The following is a 22,315-nucleotide window of genomic DNA, read 5'->3' as shown; positions in this document are numbered from 1 at the left end:
AATATTATTAACAGTAATTCAATATACATATACATACATATATACATATATTATAGATTATATATAATAAAAGAGAAATATCTCTAAAAACAACAAAGTTGCACTAATATATGATGTGTAAGAAATTTTAATAAATAAAATTTTGTTCAATATAACGATAAAAATGGTTAACATATATGTGCAGATATGCCTATTTTATTGAAGTTATAGAATTTTACGAATATACAAACTTGAATGTAAAATTATTACCATACAAAACGCTATTATATGTTTGAAACATGTCATTCGCTGATTTGCGTTATCTCTACCGAATCATAGTGATTTTAATTATTTTCTTTTGGAGATCGCGATTGTAATTACGTGCTTGCTTAATGTCACGTATACAATTCATCTGAATTGAATTTAATTGCGAATAAAAGTCAAGATACAAATGATAAAGATTATATTTGATTAAGAAAACCCAAAGTTCCTCCGGCTGCGTCAATATTATATCAAGTTTTTATGTTGAAAATATAAATCACCGTTTAAAAATAATATATTTTAATATGATAGGATTAGAATTAAGAAAGGAAGAGAGAGAGAAAGACACACACAGTCAAACTAAATTTATTATATTTAAGAAAATGTGAAATATTTAACTTAAAAATAATATTTTAATTTAAATAATATTTAATTATTTAATTAAAAAAAAATAATTTAACTGATAAATTTAATAGTTTAATTTTAATTAATTACAGTTCTTTTTTTTTATTAATGCAAAGTGTATGACTTCTTAAACTTTTAGATATGAAACTTGCATATTTGCATTCTTGCCATATTGCATTTCGAAGCAAGAGGGAACCATTATTGGCTGGACACAACAGCTTATTCTGCAATCATTCGTATGACGTGTGGTCATGCGACACGGCTACTCGTCTATTTTTTTTTTTTTTTTTACCGCACGATTTATTCGAAGGGCAGGAAGGAAAAACCGTAGAAGGGAAGTTTAATTCACGCGTGTAACAACAAAGATATTTTCGCTTGTATGCTTCGAACAAATTTTATATAAGGAAATTTTGATTCCTTGTTACCGCGATATAATATTATTTATTTGGATACAAAATTAATTTCTTATAAAAATATAGTTGCAATAAGAAATCCATGCAAAAATATTTTTATATGTGTCTATACATATATAATACGTATACAAAAAATATATATCTTACAAACATTAAATTATACTTATTGTTAGTATATACCTACATTGTGTTAATATGTACCATTTATGTATATTATATATTGCACAAATATACATATATATGTACATTTTTGATGCAATGTACACCTAAAAAATATAAAATGTATATGCAAATGTAATGGAAATAATAAATATAGAAAAGTTAAAATATACACATATATGTGTATAATTAATACAATTTATATAAATATATATATATATATATTTATATAAATTGTATTAATATATATATATATATATATATATATATATATATATATATGTATACATGTACTAGCGGATCCTGACGTCGATAATGTGGGGGGGGGGGGGCTTGCAATATTATTTTATTTAATATTTTTGGTTTCATGATTAGCTTTTATTATTCCAGGGTCAACAGTAGCTCTTTAATGTTTGTTTTTCTTTACTTATATTATATAACGAATTCAGCAAAACTTTCTTTTAATTTTTGCAAGGTGGTTTAACCCCCCCCCCCCCCCCCCGGATCCGTCAATGTATATATGTATATTCTAGCACGTGGGCATTTGTGGATATCCATTGAATGTCTATTTCTGGACATCGGACATCTATTTTCGATCCGAAAGGGAGAATCCCTCAGTATATAAATGAATATATATACATATATATATATATATATATATACACACAAAATATAACAATATATTATATAAATTAAAGATTACAATAAATAATAATAAAATTAAAATATTTCAAAAAATTTCAAAAATATTATACTTAATTTAGATTAAAATATATCTGAACAATCTAATTTATATATATAGTATTAGAATTAATATTAATTAAATTAAATTTAGTAATGTGAAATATTAAATCAATAATATTTATTAAGTCAATAATATTTATAACTTAAATTCTTAAACTAAAGTTTTACGATATTATTTGTATGATAAATTATGACTAATTATCAAAATTTCAAGATGTACAATATTTCCATACATTTAGTTACAGATAGCGATAAAAAATAAGATGCTTTCATTCTCAAGAGTGTAAAGATATCGTTTCAATCGTTCGTTCCGCTGCACTTTAAGAAGGAATGATGCTTGATGGGAACACATGTATATACCGGTATAGGTTCTCACGGATTATCGACTCGAATATCTCATGAAAATTATCAAGCTAGGGCCCAGTAGCGGTTGTTGCGTAATGCCATTAATTTGCAGGAACTGTTGCAGACCACTGGCTTCATTATCGTTATCAATACTGTATAGAATCGCGTGACAAGTGACCGCAGATGCGGAACGCCCTCGGTACCTATAGACGATTGTGTCCAACCGCCTCAATTTATCCTTTAAATTATGCACGATCTTGCTGAGTACAGCGGTTTTTGATCCGCATTGAATAAAAGGTATCGAAGAGAGAGAGAGAGAGAGAGAGAGAGAGAGAGAGAGAGAGAGAGAGAGAGAGAGAGAATTCTATATTATATGTTATATTCTTTTAATTTTGCGGCTGTTCTTTCTCTATAATATTACACATTTGTTAATCGCTACAATTTTTAAAAATTAACTATCGTTGTAATTTAAAAACAAATGCAATTATTTTGAAATCTTCCCTTTTCTTCAGTAAATTCTTGTACATCGTATAATATAATACATTCTTGTTTTCTTCTTTTTTATATTTGTGCAAAATTTGTTCTCTCTATAAAAATATATAATTAATCATCAATAAATTATATATAATTATTTGAAGCAAATATGGAATTCAAATATACAACAATGATCGATATAAAAGTGACTTGTCTGAAAAGAGCCACTCTTCCATAGATTCCGACATTTTAAGGAAGAACCTGCGTGTCATTTTCTTGGTGAAATAGCGGAGAAAGGTCCTGAGAGGAGGCTCGAGCTGGCTCGAACTTGTCCGTAAGGCTAAACTAATTTGCTGCGCGAGGGTGGACGGTTGGAACCTCTAGGCGGGGTGACACAGAGGATCAGAACTATGGTCGAACGTGGAACGGAGAAAGAAATCGGATGAAGGAGAGGGCAGGAAGGGGGAGCTCTAATATCACAGTGGTGGGGTACCAAATTCCAAGTGACCAGTAAAAGTGCCACCCCACGCACACGCGGACTTCGCTTCTCTCTTCCCTTTCATCCCCCTTTTCTGGCCTTTCTCTCCTCTTCGTCGCCGCTCCTCTTCCTTTCTCTCCCCCGATAAAAATCCCCTTTCCCTTTCGCTTCGACACCCCCGCCCTTCCGGCCCCTCAAAAGACCTCAATGTTATCCGAGGGGAACTGTGAACTGGGGTAAAAGACTGCTCGTGCTAGGTCGCGAGGAGGACGTTCGTATTTTACGAACACACATGTGTGTGTATAAGTCGGGTGTTTTTTTTCAACGCACGTGTGTGCAGGTGCGTAACTTCGGAAGAGAAGGAAGTACCTTGACGAGAAGGAGCTCCGACAGTGGTGGCTAACCTTTGTTCAGATCCCCGAGCTTTCAACAAAAAAAACTTGTTTAAATCGCGCTAATAACTTTTATCATTTTTCTGCGTGCAAGATGTATCATATAGCTGAGAGAGAGTATTTTATCTATATTGCAGCTGTATTGCATTCTTGTTTCTTTGTACATGTATAAAATACCTTATATATCATATTAAATTATTTTTTTATCAATTTTAATGTAATTTTATCATAGTCATTTACAAAAAGAAATTTTAATTTTCTATGAAAGCAATAAAAAAGTCTTTTATTTGTTCAGAAATTAATTGTTTCCCTTTTCTCTTTCTCTTTCTCCGCCACAATTGTTTAAAAAAATAAACTTTTTTTATTTCCTCAAGAGTTTGCTTTTCCCCATTTCTTTTCAATTTTTTTTATTACAAATATTTGTGCGACGGAGAACAATTATTCCATCTGACAGTTAATAAATGTTCAAAATTAAAAAAACTTTGAAAGATAAAATAATGACAGGAAGAAATGATTCCCTCCTTCGATCGCAGAAAGGCGTCGGCCCTGACTTTGAAAGAACGTGGGGGTGGCAGGCAGGCAGGGGGGTAACTCCGTGAGGGAGGGACGTCGAATCGTGGAACATGGGGACGGGGGTGCGGTGGCCGCGGCGGGTCGGAGGGTTGAATCAGCGCGGGGGTGTATGGGGGAATTAGTGGATGGTCGCGGACAATGTGGGGGATACTTTCTCATATCAAGTATGGCCGCCATCGTGGCACGATGGTCAAAACAATAGTAAGTAGCCGTGGCCGCGGGTGATCCTTCTTCTTCTATCCCTGTATCGTCGCGCGCCGCCATGATATATTGTACTTTTCTTTTTCTCTTTTCCATTTTCTTTTTTCACCTTAATTATCGCCACCTCGCCATTGACAGCGCGCGATCTGCCATTATTCCACCCTTCTCCTCTCGGCTTTCCAGTGCGCAGTGAACAAAGTGGTGTTATCATCGCGTTATCGCCGATACGCACGTCTAGGCACTCCTCAGCGGTATTTAACAAATGGATAATAACGAAGGATCATTGGCGAGCCGTCATTTTCCGGAGTGGTTTTACATCCACGCTGCATCACGCTGCTGATCACGGTGAGTGCAATCTTTCGTCCTAATGATCAAAATTATCTGCGATTATCAGTCATCCATCACCTACAATTGTTACAATCGAGAAAAATAACAAGATAAACCAAAGTGGCAAGATAAAACTTTTTCTTTACACGAATTGTTGAAACAATTTTTACGTTCGATTTAATCTCAACGTGGTCCGTTACTGATAAAAACCCAAAATCTACAAACCCAAACTTCGCGTGTCCCAAAACTTTCGGATCTCTTTGCCGGAATAAGCACGACCTACCGAATGCGCGAAACGACACTGAACCGCTCCCTCTTTCAGGGTGGACTAAGAGTACCCTGATCGACCGGTTACTCTCGCCGCGACGTCTTTTGCATGCGAATACTCCACGTGGTTCATCCGGCGACACGCATTGCGCAGATCCGACCTTTCGTAATCCCCACCTCTGTGCGAGAATCGCATCTTTTACCATACTGTTACAGATTCATGTATAAGCTGCCACACCGAGTGAATTGACTGTCAATTCATCCTTCAATACACACTTTATGATTCAATACAATCTATTCTTATATATAATTTTCTTACCTCACGCGTACTGCATGCAGACATAGAAATATCGATTGATAGAAAATTTATTTTAGAAAACTGCAAATTTAAAGTTTATTCTTCTCAAATTACTTTTTAAATGTACATACATTAAAGATTCAGGTTTTATTGTATATTTTTAAAAGAATAAGAAAAAGCCGGTTTTTCAATAAATAGTTTAAACTTAGATGAAATTTAAACTCTGCTGTCACACATGTGTCTGCGTAGAGTTTAAATTTCATCTAAGTTTAAACTATTATTGAAAAACCGGCCGTAAAGAGTGTAAAAGAAGAATAATTTAAAAAATAATAAAAAAGAAACATCAAGTATGATGCAAAGAATTAAATTAAAAAGAGAGTTGAAAAAGTACTCTTTTAATAATATATCTTTTTTTTATTTCTCAAGGATATTATTCTATATGTTAAATATAAATTATATTTGTGCATTTCTTACAGAACAAGAAATATTAATAAATTAAATTTTAAGAATATTACACACATTAAATTTTCTTACGTCTATCTAATGATATAAGTTTTATTAAAAATAATGTTATCAGATTGTTAAATTAGATTATTTTTCCTTAAATTAGTTATTATTTTGTAGAAAGAATTTAATGAACAAATGGTTTTGATAGAATTACAATTATACTGTAGAGAATAAATATTTAAGAAAAATTCAAAAATCTTCTAAAGAATATTTTCTATTTTACAAAATACTCAACTGAATATAAAAATGTTTTTCTGAAGAATAGAATTTTTTGATTCGTTCGCGTTTTGCTGACTGCAGAGAGGATTATTAATTGTTCATTTATAAATATCGTAAAATTGGGTAAGACTTATTTTATTGAAATGTGTCGATACGACATCAAATTCTCTGTTTCGTAAATTAAGCAAAAGTCACTTCAGCCACGACAAAGTCGATCCTACATCTCTGAAAAACGAATCGCGTCGGATGGACATTTCAGGACATTGAAGAGAGGGTGGATGGACGGGTAGATGGATTTTCAGAGGACTGGCGCGATGATATTTGTCTTGTTTACGGGAAGACTTATGCGCGTGTGCGAACTGCCGAAGTTCGCTGCTCGATCAATAGGCCTCTACTGGAGAATCACACGTAAACTCGGAACTCGTATGTATCCGCACACGCCCACGCGTATATGCGTATACGCACACACTTAGATGTATACGTATATATACGCACACACTTAGATGTATACGCATGTGTTGCTCCTTACGTACGCGCGCGCACCGAACCAATCCACGCGAGAAGTTCGCGCGAGCTTCTCTTTTGACTTTTTTGCGAAAGAGAGAGAGTTACAAAGCTTTCATAATTCACTCCATATCTAGTATCGATCTTCTTCTGACTCTCTCTCTCTCTCTCTCTCTCTCTCTCTCTCTCTCTCTCTCTCTCTCTCTCTCTCTCTCTCTCTCTCTCTCTCTCTCTCTCTCTCTCTCTCGCTCTCTCTCTCTCTTTAAACTTGTATTGATGTCATTGTTTTTATTGCTTTACCTTACGTTCGATTGATTTTACTTGCTTTTGTCGACCTGCTTTCATGTGTGTTTTAATTAGATTTTATAATATTATCAAATAACAATTTTTGTTATATGAACTAATTTTCTTCATAATGCAAATTGAAAATTTTGGAAAAATATAAAATTTAAGAAAAAAAATATGGTAGAGATTACTAAATTATATCTATTTTAAATATATCACGTATTAAAATAAAAAATTGACTTATAAAGCCGATGAGTTTAAGCAGTGTCTAAGTTCACACTCAACTTTATTATTATTTGTTTAGAACACTCCTTAAACACACGTCAGATTAAAGCAACATGCATGTATTTTTTGTTGCTTATATACAGGATGTTACTAAAAAAACATATATAAAATACAGCATCAAACTCTTTGACCAATTTGGAGACGATTTTTCCTCAATGAAAATGTTGAGGCACCAATAATTTTCAAGTTAAAAATAATTAAAAAAGAAAGGCTTTTCTCAAACTAAATTTTGTAGAATTAAAATATTAACAAAACTACATACTTTAATTAATTTCATGTAGAGTTTACTTTTAATTTAAAGCTTATTGTTAGTTATAAAGATATATAGATATATAATAGCAAAAATTGTGAACATGCAAAAAATGATAGCCCTCGACAGGGAAAAATAATTTTTTGGTGAGGAAAAATTATGTCCGAATTGATTAGAAAATCTGGAGTGCTCCAGATGTTTTTTCAGTTACACTCTGTATAGTACGACTCGATTTCTCATAAAGCGCAATTATAAATTAATAATTATTATTATAAAACAACTTATTATGCAACATATCATTCAGCGTTTAAACTCACATCAAGTCTGGGATGGGATCAAGTTCAATATGTACTTAAAAATCCGAGTCAAATCTAATAATCAAGTTTTATTTTCTAAAGGATTTCAGTAATACTCGTAAGAAATAATATTTTATACATTGTACTTGCGAAGTAATCGAATCTAGAACAATTATATTTAAATCTTAGATTGAGTACCTGCAAGGTTAAACAATAGTACTTATAAGTACTTTCTATTGTAAAGAATCGAAATTTACAGGTAGTACTCGAACTCTAAGATAAAAATATATCTATGATACTTGCTACACATCCACACACCTAGATTCCCTGTCCCATTCACACACTCAGTCACCTACCTCCACACTTTCTCATAAGTACTCATAAAAGATTTGAACTTGATTCAGGTTCAAATGTACTTGGAAATACTACTCTTTTTTTTCGAGATACTTATAGAGAGTTCGAACCTATCTCGTCTAAGTTCGAGTCTACCCAAAAGTACTCCTTTCCTTCGAAATAATCATAGTTTAAAATCATTCAAAACGAATTCGAGCCTAATTGTAAGATACTTAATCCCATCGCTAATCAAAAGTCACTTCATATCTTATATATTTCTTAAAATTATGAAGCAGTTAATAGTTTTTATTGTCATTATTTCGTGAGGTTGCAACGTTGTTTATCATTAAACGTTTATACATCGGCGTACCATTTATATAAACTAAAAGAAATTTAGTAAATGAGATACGCGTATATATAAAATATTACAATGCTCTAGACACGTTTCATGTTGTTGTTCTCTCTGCATCTCTAACATAACGTGTTTTTCCCAATACCCTTTCACGAACGGTGAACCATTCCATCCCGCGGATCGGATCACCATCCCTCTCTATCATTCATCCAATTTTAGCGGTGAATTTCCACAATGGCCCCGCGCGAACATACGGGCCTATTTACACGTATTTTTGGAAAATCTGTCAAACGTTGCGTTGTAGAAATATACGGGTGTCGTAGAAATCCCCGTCCTCACCCGGTCTCCCATGATTCTATCAATCTCTCTATCTTTCTTTCTCTCTCTTTTATATGCGTCAACGATTGCTTTACAACCCTCGCGTAATCCATTTTCCATCCCGTTGACATACGTGTATGCACCAAAACTGCGTTATATAATATAATATAATTGTTGGTTTTTTTTTTTTTTTTAAATAAATAATCAAAAGTAAAAAACAAATTTGCGAGATAATTATATAATTTAATAACTAAAAATGTATGTATATATTGATTCAAATACTCTAGAGGATATTCTTTAAAATAACGCATTTAATTCAATTTGATGAAATTAAAAATCACTTAAAAATGTCGGTAATTGTGTGCATTTAAATATATCATAATAAAAGTAAAAATATGGAATGCGCACATACATACATAATTTTTAAAAGTATAGTAATAGTAAATTAGAAGATTTATGTGTGAATATATATACATTATATTAATTTTTCTAGTAAAAAATATAAAAAACAAATTTTAACTACATATAGAAAAAGATTATAGACTTAAAGCAACAAATAATTTAATTGCTAAATATAAAGTTAATATTAAAATATATAAAAATAAAAAAATATACATATGTACACTTACATGTATATATAGTATCCCAAAATCACTATCCTTTTAATAACAGATTTTCTGATTAATTTTGAAATGATTTTTTTTAACGAAAATATGGAAAAAAGTCATTATTTTTTTGCAAGTTCCTAATTTCTGCCATTATATATTTTTGTAACTATATATAATAAGCTTTAAATTAAAATTCTATTAGAACAAATTCCTCTTAAAATTAATTAGAGAATGCAGTTTTGTTAATCTTTTAACTCTACAAAGTTTAGTTTACGAAAAATATTTGTTTTTTAATCACACAGAAAAGTATTCTCTATTTTTTTAAGTGTATATAATCTTCTCCTCTCTACATTTAATGTTAACAAAATTTTAAAAAGTGAAGAAAAAAATAGCATTATATATATATATACATACATACATACGCAAGAATGCGCGCGTACACACATGAATGCAATAAATATTATTTAATATTGCATTATGCAACAATGCATATAAACGAAGAAAAAGGGAAATAAAATGTTTAATATTTATTTATACCTGAAATATTATTTTAACGCGGACATGGACGCGATTTTATCTTGTTAGCTCTCAGATAATTCCGGAAATTATCTACCACAGAAAGTACAGCAAAATGCGGGATGATGGTGAGGTGGGGAGATTTGTATCGGTCTCCAAAGGTGGTAGGGAACGTAAAAACAGCATGACAGGCCCTTCATATGGCATCGTGCTTATATTTAACAGTAACCTGGCAGAATCCGAAGGGGCGTAAACTGCTGAGGGTCGCGGATCAGGCACGCGAATACCTGATTTCTCGGTTAAATCATCGTTTTGTACCATCATATTTCCATATCTCTTCGATAATTTCCTCGCATTTTCGCGTCTTTATTCCATCTGGCCATCATTTCGACGTATTTTATATTGTTGTGAATCTTACGTGGATTTTTGATATAGATCAATATCTGATATTTAAAAAAATTTTTTTTTCAAGTGCCGTAATGATATTTTAATGATCTTGATGTCCTCGTGCTTGACCAGAGCAACAATCCGAGGCAACAGTGCTCTTGAGCAAAAGACGAGACAATTATCTAATTATTGCAAAATGTGTGCTGTTTCGAGTTTACAATATAGACGAAGTTTTTGTAATAGAGATACGTGACGAAGCTGTGCTCACTATTTACGACGACGATGTACGATTTCCGAGATATCTTGTTTCGGCACAGGAGCAACTTTTATAATTCATCATGAAACGGAAAATAATTTAAAACACAGTATTTTGAAGGTGAGAATTTAGGTATAAGTTACAATTAAGTTGTCATAAATTTGAAATAATTAAAAAATAAGTTGCAATTAAGTTATCGTAATTCTGAAATAATTTTGAATTAAGTTAAAATTAAGTTGTCATAATTCTAAAGTAATTTTAAAATAAGTTATAATTAAGTTGTCATAATTTTGAAATAATAATTGCGTGAATAATATTCATGTGAACAATTGCAATTTAAAGAAATATTTTATTAATGCACATCAATTATAATATAACTTATAATAAAACTAATACTATAAATATAGGATAATATTACATATATTAAAATGATATATTAAATGATATATTAAATGATATATTAAAATGATACATAAGAGATAAATATGTAAAAAAATTAATAATTAATTAATTAATTTTTTCTTATACCTAATAAAGATCACACAAAGTGTAAGTATAAAATTGCAGAGAAAAATTAATAAACTTCTGCGTTGATAATTTTTTTCCCTTTTACTATAATGATGATAAAGCAAGCAGTCTAAGAATCACTAAAATGTTTCCGTGTTTGTGCACGCGATCTTTTCTCACGCATGTATCTAATACATTGTATCATGCACGACTGGACATAATGGCAAATATCGTTGAGAGTTCACTAACCGCGTATCGTCCACTTGCATTCGCGATACGAGGCTGTCATCCTGAATTAGTAATTATGTCGCGCTTCTGAAATGCATATTCGTATTATCCTTCGAATTCCCCGAATGCAAGTGGGGTGGATATATAATATGAGTCATGGGGGGAGTGCTCACTCTCCCCCCGTCTCCCCCTCCCTCTCTTTCTTCGAGACCGCATGTCCATCGCGCGCGAGCGAGGGTGTCCCGTTCGTCGTATCTCGTTCGTCAAGTTTCGCATGTGTCTTTCAGCAGCACGAAATGCTCGTTAGCTGACCCCAACCATCCAGCCCCTCGAGCTTCGTCGAGCGAAATTATTATCATCTTTCTGCCGAATTAATATCGCCTTCCACGATCGCCATTCGCGATCTTCTGTACTACTGAGACAAAATATTTGAAATGTGTATTAAAATGAGAATTTTATTTCCAGATTAAACATCAAAAAATACATGGTAATATAATAAATATTATATTACCAAATGAAAATGTACTTTTTTTTAGAAAAAAAAATTACGTATAATACAACGTACAATAGAACAAATTGTAATTTTTTTATAATTCCTTATAATTCTTTGGTTGCATATTTTTTGTGAAAAATAATTGCTTGCTATCTCTCTCAAAGAAATTTTTTCATGGCTTATGCTATTATTTTTTATATTCTTCGTATTTGACAGTAGATATTCTTATATTATTAAATAATAATAATAATTATTATTATTATTATTATATATATATATATATATATATATATACTACAATAAATTTTATTTTCAGATTAAATATTGAAAAAATATATGGTAATATAATAAATTATATAGCCCAGTAAAAAATTAATTTAAAAAAAAATTAGTTTACGTATAATATAATTTTAAAACATATTTTAAAATTATAATAAATTCTTTATAATTCCTTATAATTCTTTGATTATATATATTTTACATGAAAAATAATTACTTGCTTTTCCTTTCTCAAGAAATTATTTTTTCACCAATTATACTATGATGTTAATAATTATTATACATATATTAATAATATTATTAATTTATAATAAGACATATAAATAATTAATTTTAAATTTATGTCATTTTAAAACTATATTGAAAAAAGTGAGAAAAAAGAACTGCTCGATGAATTTTCCCTTTTCGCGAAATTTTTATCAGATACCAGATCTTTTTCCGCAATTTTTTAAACGAGAGAACTTTGTCTGTTCTTTGCTAGACGGGCAACATCGCAGGAAGAGCGGGTTGCGGGTCGCGTGATCCATCGAAATGTCATCGAGCATGACATCGTCACACGAGCCGACAACGACGATGGCAGAGGCGGAGCTGGACAGTGATGGTTCGAGTTGCGGCGAGCGCGACACTTGGAAGCGTGTCCGCGGTGATTCCGTCGATCTCGGTGTCGGTACCAAGAAGCGTCGGAAACAGTCCACACCGGTAAGATTCTCGTCCAGCGTAGCGACAGACGCGCACGAGGATGCATGCGAAGATGAGCGCGAAGATGAAGATAGCGAAGGTAAGCCGTCATCGCGATCGCCGTTGCCAAGCAACGAGCATCAACACCACCATCAACACCACCATCATCATCAGCCGTCATTGAAAGATGAAAATCTCAACAACGAGTTCCGTTGCCAGCACTGTGGCCGGTTCTTTGATAGCGACGAGTTGCTCAATGTCCACATAGACGGCGAGCACGGTGGCGCGAGTCAGACGACACCTAACGTCACCATCAAGGTTGAACCGGCGCAGCAGCTGGATCAGAATAATGATGATCCCGTTAGTCTCCTAAGCGTCAAGAACTTCGCGACTACGTGGCTAACCACGTCCGGCGCCAGTCAGCAACACGTGCAATCGCAGACGCAGATGCAATCGCAAAGTGAGGAACCATGGTCAGGCAGTCCAGTTAATCAGATCGCCACAATGACCAATCACTTGCAAGCGTTCTCAGGTTTTCCCGGTACTCTTGCGCAGTACCTACCCTTACCAGGTTTTCCCTTATCTGATCCCCAGCAAGTCCCAAGATCCTCCCTCGGTCCAGTGCCGGTAAAGATTTTCAATCCGGATGCGTACTGCGACATGTGCAACAAAGAGTTCTGTAACAAGTACTTTCTAAAAACGCACAAAGCCAACAAGCACGGGATTTATGTGGACTCGCCAGCACCGAGCACGACTATGGATGCCGCTAATGTGTTTGGCGCCACGAACTTCCATATAGGTAACACAAGCGTCAAGTTGGAACCACCGACGACGCCGCCGCAGAAACGTTTCCGCAACGAAGAATCTGCAATAAGGAAGCACAAACCAATAAACGAGTCTTCGATAGATCAGCAGTTGGAGAGTCAACAGATCTCTCTGCTGCAGAACGAGGAGGATCAGAAGACGTCACGCGACAGTCCCAGTGGCATGGAGGCGCTTCTTAAGCAGGAATACGGTATTGAACAGGAAGATGCCACTTTCATGCCTGGTCCTAGACAGCTGTCGCCCCAGTCCATTCAGCAAGCGCGCGATTCCGGCTTCAGCGCCGATCTCCTGCGTCGTTTGGGTGTCATAAATCCCGAAGCGTTCTGTGAAATCTGTTGCAAGGAATACTGTAACAAGTATTTTCTGCGTACGCATAAAATGAAACGACATAGTATCGTTATCCAAGATAACGAGAGATCACCTGGCAATTCTGGCACGACTGTTGCCACTTGGCACCAAGTGCAGACTAGTCCGCTGAACTTGATTGTGACGGACACTACTGCCACAGGTTCGGAGTCCAACGATCGCATCGGTGAAGAGTATGAGTGCAAAACTTGTGGTATTCGCTTCCAAACGATCGATCTATATCAGGCGCACTGTAGGAAAATACACGAGGTCGAAGAACATGGCACACCGAAACAAGAATACGATCTAGAAAATTCCGATCAGCGTACCGACTCGATCTCGGAGGATTTACAAAAACTGCAGACTATGATTATGCAATTGAATGGTTTGGATTCTGGCAAAGGATTGTCTTGCGCCATTTGCAGTAAAGAGTGCGACTCAAGGTCGGCTTTACGCGTTCATATGGCGACCGAACATGGTGTCACCAATGATGAAATTTCTCCGCAGGAGACGTCACCCACCCAGATTATTTCGACTATTTTTTGCACTCTGTGCGAGAAAGATTACCCTAACCAGGAAGCTCTGAGAAGACACATCAGCGAGGAACACCAACCTGTCGTATCCAGCGTTATTACGTTACCGACTCTTCCACCGACAGTAATTGCCTCTTCCGCCAATTCGACACTAATTAATCAAACTCTAAATAGTCAAACGACGACGATGACAACGACAACAACGACGATGACGGAGAAGAAAATGACGTCACTAACGCCTACGTCCAGCTACTGCGAAATATGCAACAAGGAGCTGTGTAACAAGTACTTTATGAAGACACACATGCAACGAATGCACGGCATCGAAATCGAGAATGGTGCACAGATCGGCGGTGTTATTTGCAATATTTGCAACAAAGAATTATGCAGCAAATACTTCCTACGCGTTCACAAGCATAACACCCATGGGATTGTCGATGAAAACACATCGTCCGCATCAACGTCGAATAAGCAAGAACCTTACGACGCTTCCAACACAGAAGATTCGGCATTAAAGCAGGAACTGGGCGATCTTAGTCACAAATATTTTATTCACTTCACTGAAGTGTGTCCGATTTGTAGCCGAAGGTTTCGCAGTATCAAATGGCTGAAAGCCCATCTAATGGGCGATCATGGCAAAGTTGGAATTGATAAATGGCGCGAGTTAGAACAGCAATATCAAGAGACACCCAGGACCAGTGGCAAAAGTGTCGCTTCAGTAAAAAACATCCAGCAAACGTCGAATCTAAAGATTCCTAATGGCCTCGAGATTAGTCAACAAGTCAAGTCGACCGATTGCAACAATCTAGGAAACCAGGTATTGTCAAATCTCTTTGGTTCTTTATCCGAGGAACATCAATTGAAAAATTATCATTGCGCCTACTGCAACTTTGCGACGTCCGTGCTGCCCTTGCTCTTCCTTCACGAACGATCGCACGTAAGTTTTCAAGAAAACGTCGAGAGTGACCGGCTACTGCAGTGTCCAATCTGCTCGCAGGACTTCCATCAATCGGAGCTACTTCACCAGCACCTACTCGCTAAGCATCAAATCCCAACTTTGCTATCGCAGTTCCAGCACCCACTTCTGAACAACTTGAGACCGGATGCTGATGTCAAGGCGAACGATGTTAAAGGTAAAACCGATCAAGATACAAAGGACAACAGAGCAGGCTGCAGTCCGCAGATCGATCGAAGTATTTCTGAACCTGCAAAGAACCAACGGCAGAATGAAACCGTACAAGTAACTGCTCATGGCGCATATAAGTGCGCCCAGTGCGGCTACGCGACGACGAATCTAAATCGGATCAAGAAACACGTGCGGAAAGATCACAAAATGATCGGCGATCCGACGGAGAGCGTAATCACCGAACTCAATAAGACCCTAAAAGATGTGGCCAATAAGCAGAAGGTACCGGCTTGTTACGCGATGCCGCAGGACATGAACTCAAACCCTGACAAAACCATCATGCAACCGTTTCTAATCGAGGAACAGGATCTGATGCAGACTGAGTCCAGCTCGGCGAAGAGATTCGCGCCAGCTCTGGTCTACTTGCCGGTCAAATCCAGAATCAGCAACGCCTTGACAGCTTCCTTCACTCTAACCCCCGCCTGAGTTTAGATTTTTTTATTATTCGTATTTGCCTCGTACTTTCGCGACTTGAAAGAGCACGAGCGGCAGCATCTACATCTGCGATCTGAGCACATGGTATGAATTCCTATTTGTTACTCAAGACAAGCGGCAAATGTTGTTTGTACCGTAATATTCTGACGTTTCACTCATTTTTACGTCTCTTTAACAGTTTCTGCATCTTCTACTATGCTATAGATTAAGCAAGCTCTCTGATTTTATATTGCGAATTGGTAAAATGAAAAAATAGTCGAATTAATATGATACCAGTTAAATGAACTTACACTTTACGTTTTTAAAGCTAATTTTGTAATGTACTAAAAATTATTTTTAAATCGTTTGATGAGAAAGTTCATGTGATTGAAAAAGTAATTTTTCGTAAACATATTCTAAAAATGTTTTAATTATCTTCTTAGGCGTGGAATCTTCTTTTATTGCGTAATGTACATAAGAAGAATATATAATTCCATCTGATAATATTTTATTTCAAAAAGTTTGTCATTACAACACGAAATTGCATTTAGTGATACATCATTAACTCGTACACATAAATACGTAAAGATCATCCTAAAAGCATTAAAGAGTAGGATCGCGCAATTTAATTTCAGAGAGTAATTTGAAAAGCGTTTATATATCAGACGAGATTTTATACAGAACTGACCGACGAACGGTTTTTCTTCAAAAGGAAAGTTCTTCTTTCCTCCGTAAAAAATTACGAGACGAGATTGTTATTATTGTTCTAAGTAGAAGAACATGCTCGTTATATATTCTTGTAAATATTTAATCATAAACTAATTGAAAACACGAACGGGTGATCGACAAAGTTCCTATTTTAAACGCGATAAACTCTCTTATCGGGAGCCTTGTATTTTCTTTGTTTTCTCGCATATTTTTATTTCTCTCTCCTTTTTAATTTCGGTCTTGTTTTTACTCAAATGAGAACGAAAAAATCAAGAATAATCGTTCGATTAACATTAGTTAATATATCATTTCTTCACATTTTTTTTCGTACGATTGTTCTATAAATAATCAATATTTTATATATATACATTCATATATTTATTTACGCGTAAAAAAATAAGTTGAGAGTTTTCAGGGATAAGAAGATTTAGAGAGGAGATAAATATACGCTAGACTTTGAAAAATCGGCAAAAGGCGCTAATTAAGCGCGATTGCTAATTATCGTCGCAACAGAGCATTGAATATATCAATGTGCAGAGAGAATCGCCAACCAACTCAGGGGTGGACACAGTATAACCCGCAACAAAAAGTACAATCGTATACACAGCCAACACATTACATAGACTTTAAATAACTTTTACATATAATATGATGATATAGCGTGTGTATCGTAAATGTTCTGCGGATATCAATATAATATGATCGACCCTCTCTATCTTATAGGGGTGTCGCGAAACGACCAAGCTCGATCCACACGAATATTTGACAAACAGCCTCCAATTTATATAATATATATATATCTACATATTAAAGTTATATAGAGAACACACTCGGATTTTTAACTAAGAGTTATCTAGTCTAGTTGATAAAAAAAAGAAAAAATCGCGAAGAAACGTCGAGTTCGAGATAAAAGTTCCTGCCGAAAAACTGTTTCGAACCTCGTGCCTTTGCAGTTTGTGAAAACGTGTAAATCCGCGAATTATCACGCAGGTCTCGATAAAAAAATATCCGATGTAACAGTCTGATCCGTGTTACGATTATAATAAATAAGTTTTCTATCGGATATACTTTCTCATAGTATTGTGTAATAGTCGATTCTCTTCTATTTGTTATGAGAATAGAATTATGAAATTATAAAATTTTTGAATGATTGTTTTTCGAAAGAGTTTCATATGAAATTTTTAACTCAGATCAATCAATTAGAGATATGATAATTTCGCGACGTACAATATCTATTTGAGGTTTTTTCACGATTTCATAATAATTTTATAGATAATTACAATATATATTTTTTTTTAATTTCTCTAAGAAAAAAAACATTTAAATCGTATATTATTGTTTCTCTAAAAGTCAAAAATTAGAAATGTAAATTATCCGAAAGTTTGAGCTACAAGAATTTTATTGGGCTGTTTCGATACAAAAACATCGATTATTTCTTCGGCAACGGTCAAGGTCCGGACTCGATCGAAATGTTCGAAAAGACAGCTGCACTCAACTGCACATACTCTCGATAGAGTTCAACCTAACACAGGCGTATCTAACTTTGCTTCCCTAAATACGTTCCTGGCAGTGCATCGATGCATCTATCCCTCGACGATGAACAAACACGCATTTCCGCCCTCGCTCTATATCATGAAATAATAATGCTGTTTAGTCAGTGCAATTATTCCGCAGCAACATTTTTTATTATTTTTTTATTTTTTTAATATTAAAATATAATATAAAAAAAAATTATTTTAAAAAATTATTAAAAGAAAAAGAATGTTACAGATTTTATTCTCGTTCTATTTATTATATTTTCCTAATCTTCTTAAAGCAAAAGAAAAATACTAAACTGTAAGCTAAAATAAATATATATATATGGAAAATAAATATCAAAATTAGCTAAAATATTTATATATTTTTAAAATAAATTATATACATATATGTAAATTTAAAATAAATAATTATAATAGCTCTATAATCTCGCGATATGTGCAATTTTGAGAATTTAGCATGAACAACAAATAACGACATATGAGATATGTGTTTATGCGTAATAAAATTTATTCTTCGTAAAATGAATCGGACAATAAATAATTGCAATCGAGTAGACGCATCGATTTTCCCAATGAAACACAACATTCATAATGCAAATTCAGCGCTGTCAAAGACGGAGAATGATTTATTCCGAACGATTTCCATGATGCCCGAACTGGCTTTTGTCTCAAAGGCCATAAAAGTTTTCCCCGCGCAGCTGAAATTCGAGAACCGCGTCATTTAATGGAGCCGGGGCACCCTGGGGCCAGGCCGTTGCCGAAAATTCGTCTGAATTAGTATGCGCGCACGCGTGCATTAACATACCTTAGGGGTGGAGAGAGAGGCGATCGGCTATTACACAAATCCAGTCGAGAAAGTGGGGGAAGAAAATAAAGGGAAGAAACGCGTTGCCAAACGAAGAGGAGAGGAAAGAGCGATTTTCATTGGGGATGAAACGAATTTTTAGACGGCATTGTCGAGCCATGGGTCCGAACAAACGAGAAAGATAGGTTTCTACATCTGGTGCCCCCCCCCCCACTCCCCATCCTCCCCGTCCCTCTAGCGAGAAGGTCAGGGAGGAGAAAGGAGGTCGCGACCTTGACGAGGATTTTTCCGAAAAAGTCCGAGAATGAAACTCGAAATGGGAAGAGAAGGAAGGCGCTGCTCTGTGCTCCCTTCCCTCTCCCCCGGCCCCTCGGATTTACCGGCTCTCGCCCATTTTTCTTGTCCCACGTGCGACCCGCGCGGTGACACATGCAAAACGGGGCTACCCCCACCTCGCTTCTTAATTACGTCCCATGCAGATACGCGTATTGTGCATTTAATGGCCCGTGCGCGACGCGTTACGCACGGGGGGCTACAGATTTTAATTGTTAGCGAGAGAAAGAGAGAACACATAGACACGCATACATATGATACGTGAGATGGATAATAATAAATCTGGGCATCGCCGGGTAAATCATGGCTTTTCGCGCGTGTGAAATTTACAATTTATTTTCCGAATAACGAATATCAAAAATTTTTGCGCGCAAAATAATTTTCCTTCATTACGGAAAAGTGAAAATTAGTTTTAATTGCATCGACATATTGATGATTCAAAATTATAAATTTTTTTTACTATTTATATTACATCTAGATTTATAATTTGATGAGAATTATATTAGATGGGCGCTGATTATAATCAATTACGAATGTCGACGTACGGAGCCGATGAGCGTAATGAAGTTCTGAGAGAAGTTCTAGATCCTAACGACTTTGCATGCCCGAAATCAGCATTGCCTTTGTAATATAATTGAGCACAAAATCAAAATTTACCCGTAAACCAAACGAGAAGACACAAAGTATATATATTATATATATATATATATATATATATTGTTCATTGATATATATTATTAATTATATATTAAGAGCGTCGTAGACTAAGTTACATATTTCAGTATGTGAATAATACAAACGAAAATTACGTACAATAGAATCTCGTTAATTTTGGCCCTCTAAAGAGATAGGAGATTGAAAAGTTCTTGAAAAATGAAAATGAACGGATATCCCCTCTCTGCAATCCAAACTTGCGCAAACGCAATTGCGCACATAAAGTTATTGTCTGTGCATGCGCATGTTGTTTCTCCATTATGATGTGGAGGGGATGCGAGTATTAGTATTCGTGAAAGTACGAATGGAGGGGTATTCCAAAATTAACGGAGTCAAATTTAAGGAGACTCTATTGTATATACCTATGTATACATAGTGTAATCCATGTAACATTGGATGCGTACGAGTGTACGCGTTCATTACAAAACATACGGTATATATATAGCGTATATTTCGTAAAATTTAGGGGAATTAATTAATAATACGTCTAGTCATTTTGGAAGCGATTTACAATTCCTATACCTGATCTAGTCACACGATCTAGTCACATCTCTAACTCAAGACAAAGTGTTTCGATTACAGCGTAATCAATTTGTCTCGTTGCTCGACTAATCGCATATTTTTATAAGACCACACACAAAATGAGATACATTATTTTTATTATTTTTAAATTTTATATATTTATATAAAAAAAGAATCAGGTAAATACATACACCACGTGTATGCGTACATATATTTTATTTGCACACATACATATATACAGAGTGTCCATGAAGCAACACCTCTTCATATTTTTTTCTTTTTATTTTAGATTTAAATATTGTAATATAATTCGACAATTTTATTAGTACCAAAAAAGTTTTCAAAAATTTTTCCAGTCTCAAAAATTTAGTTTCTATGATAGTGAAGGTTTTAATTTCGACATTTCCTTAAGCTTCTTCTTTCTCCAAAAATGGTCAAAAATAATTAAAATAATTTTGTTAAATCAAACAACTTGATATGCATATTTTCATGTAATTTTTATAATTGTTGCAAAAATTGTTCAATAATTGATTATTTTTTATTTTATTTTTTAACTCGCTGCATATTTGAATCGCATCATATTGACTTCGGACTTGCATCAAATTTTTTCTCTTTAAAAGATCGTTAAAACGAAGAGGAAAGTGTCAATCAAAAACATTTTTATTACTTTTTTCCTTCTTTCTAATTTTCCTTTTAAAGCGGTTATGATTGTTATAAGATTTCAAAAGATTAGTGTCTCGATGTCATGAAACCGCAATCTTTCATCTAAATTGAGGAAAAAAATACGAAAGGGTGTTACTTTCTTTGTAGACACGCTATATATCTATATGTATAGATGGCTGATTCTTTCTTTGCAATTATTTCTGTCTTGATTAATGTGAGCAAAAGAACTTATGCAAATAAAATATTTTTTTTCTATCTTTTATTCATTTTGGTTTCTTTTTTTTGTTATCCTTTTTTCTATATTTAATCAATCTGCATAAATTTTATGTTTATAATTACTGTTCAATTATCGATCCTATAGATAGTGAAACATGTATGTACACTATCTAAAAATGATCGCCATAAATAAACATAGAAATATCATTTTCGTATGTCTCGAATCAAAGCATCGAAATTCGAACTCGTCGAAATTACACCGGCTTGAAACGCTGGTTTTAAGATATCGAGTTACCCAATTCAGTTCGATGAGCGGCTGTTAGACCGCCGTCGATTTTGTTTTTTAAGGGTGTCGCTCCTAGGGTGCCTTTTTACCACACGTGACAAATGATATCTCAAACAAATTAAATTTGATAAATTGTACACATGCGCCTGTTTTTTTGCACGTATAAAAAGCAAAAGCTCTTTTAAATAGTAGAAAAAATAGCATTCGTCGAATGTAATTTTCTGAATTATTTTATACAGAGATCGAACAGAGAGAATTAAAAAAAATATATTTTAAAATTTTTGAAAAAATTAATTTTGAAAATAAAAAGTCAATGATAATTTGCGTAATAAAATATACAGCATCGATAATATAATTAAATTTAAATAAAGAATATATACATTTCTATACAAAGAATATAAATACTCTACTACAAATTCTATAAATAAATATATAATTTGACAAAATCTGAATAGAATCACTTTGTATAAAACAAGAAGTAAGGCAAAATATAATGAGAAATTTCGATATTCCTTCAAAAGACATTGTGCTATTAATAACTAAATTACACTAGTTTACAAAAAAAAATTTTTTTTATTATTTTAAACCAGACAAGGTGTTTTTTATAGAT

General features: G+C 34.2%; 1 protein-coding gene across 2 annotated transcripts; it reads left to right on the top strand.

The window, feature by feature from the left end:
- The first annotated feature begins 4,399 nt into the window (after window positions 1–4,399).
- On the top strand, window positions 4,400–20,821 carry LOC145940637 (uncharacterized). Of its 2 annotated transcripts, XM_083045999.1 has the most exons (3): window positions 4,400–4,769; window positions 6,302–6,465; window positions 12,421–20,821. In XM_083045999.1, the coding sequence occupies exon 3, from the start codon at window positions 12,471–12,473 to the stop codon at window positions 15,930–15,932; it is 3,462 nt and encodes a 1,153-aa protein (XP_082902125.1). In that variant the 5' UTR covers window positions 4,400–4,769; window positions 6,302–6,465; window positions 12,421–12,470; the 3' UTR covers window positions 15,933–20,821. The 2 variants fall into 2 exon arrangements, with proteins under 2 accessions (XP_082902125.1, XP_082902126.1); XM_083046000.1 differs by lacking the exon at window positions 6,302–6,465.
- The last annotated feature ends 1,494 nt before the right edge of the window (window positions 20,822–22,315 follow it).

This window comes from Prenolepis imparis, unplaced genomic scaffold (assembly GCF_030444845.1).
Source record: "Prenolepis imparis isolate NDT839.2.m4 unplaced genomic scaffold, iyPreImpa1.0 SCAF_9, whole genome shotgun sequence".
Classification (NCBI taxonomy): domain Eukaryota; kingdom Metazoa; phylum Arthropoda; class Insecta; order Hymenoptera; family Formicidae; genus Prenolepis; species Prenolepis imparis.
This window is presented reverse-complemented; position numbering and strand designations above follow the sequence as displayed.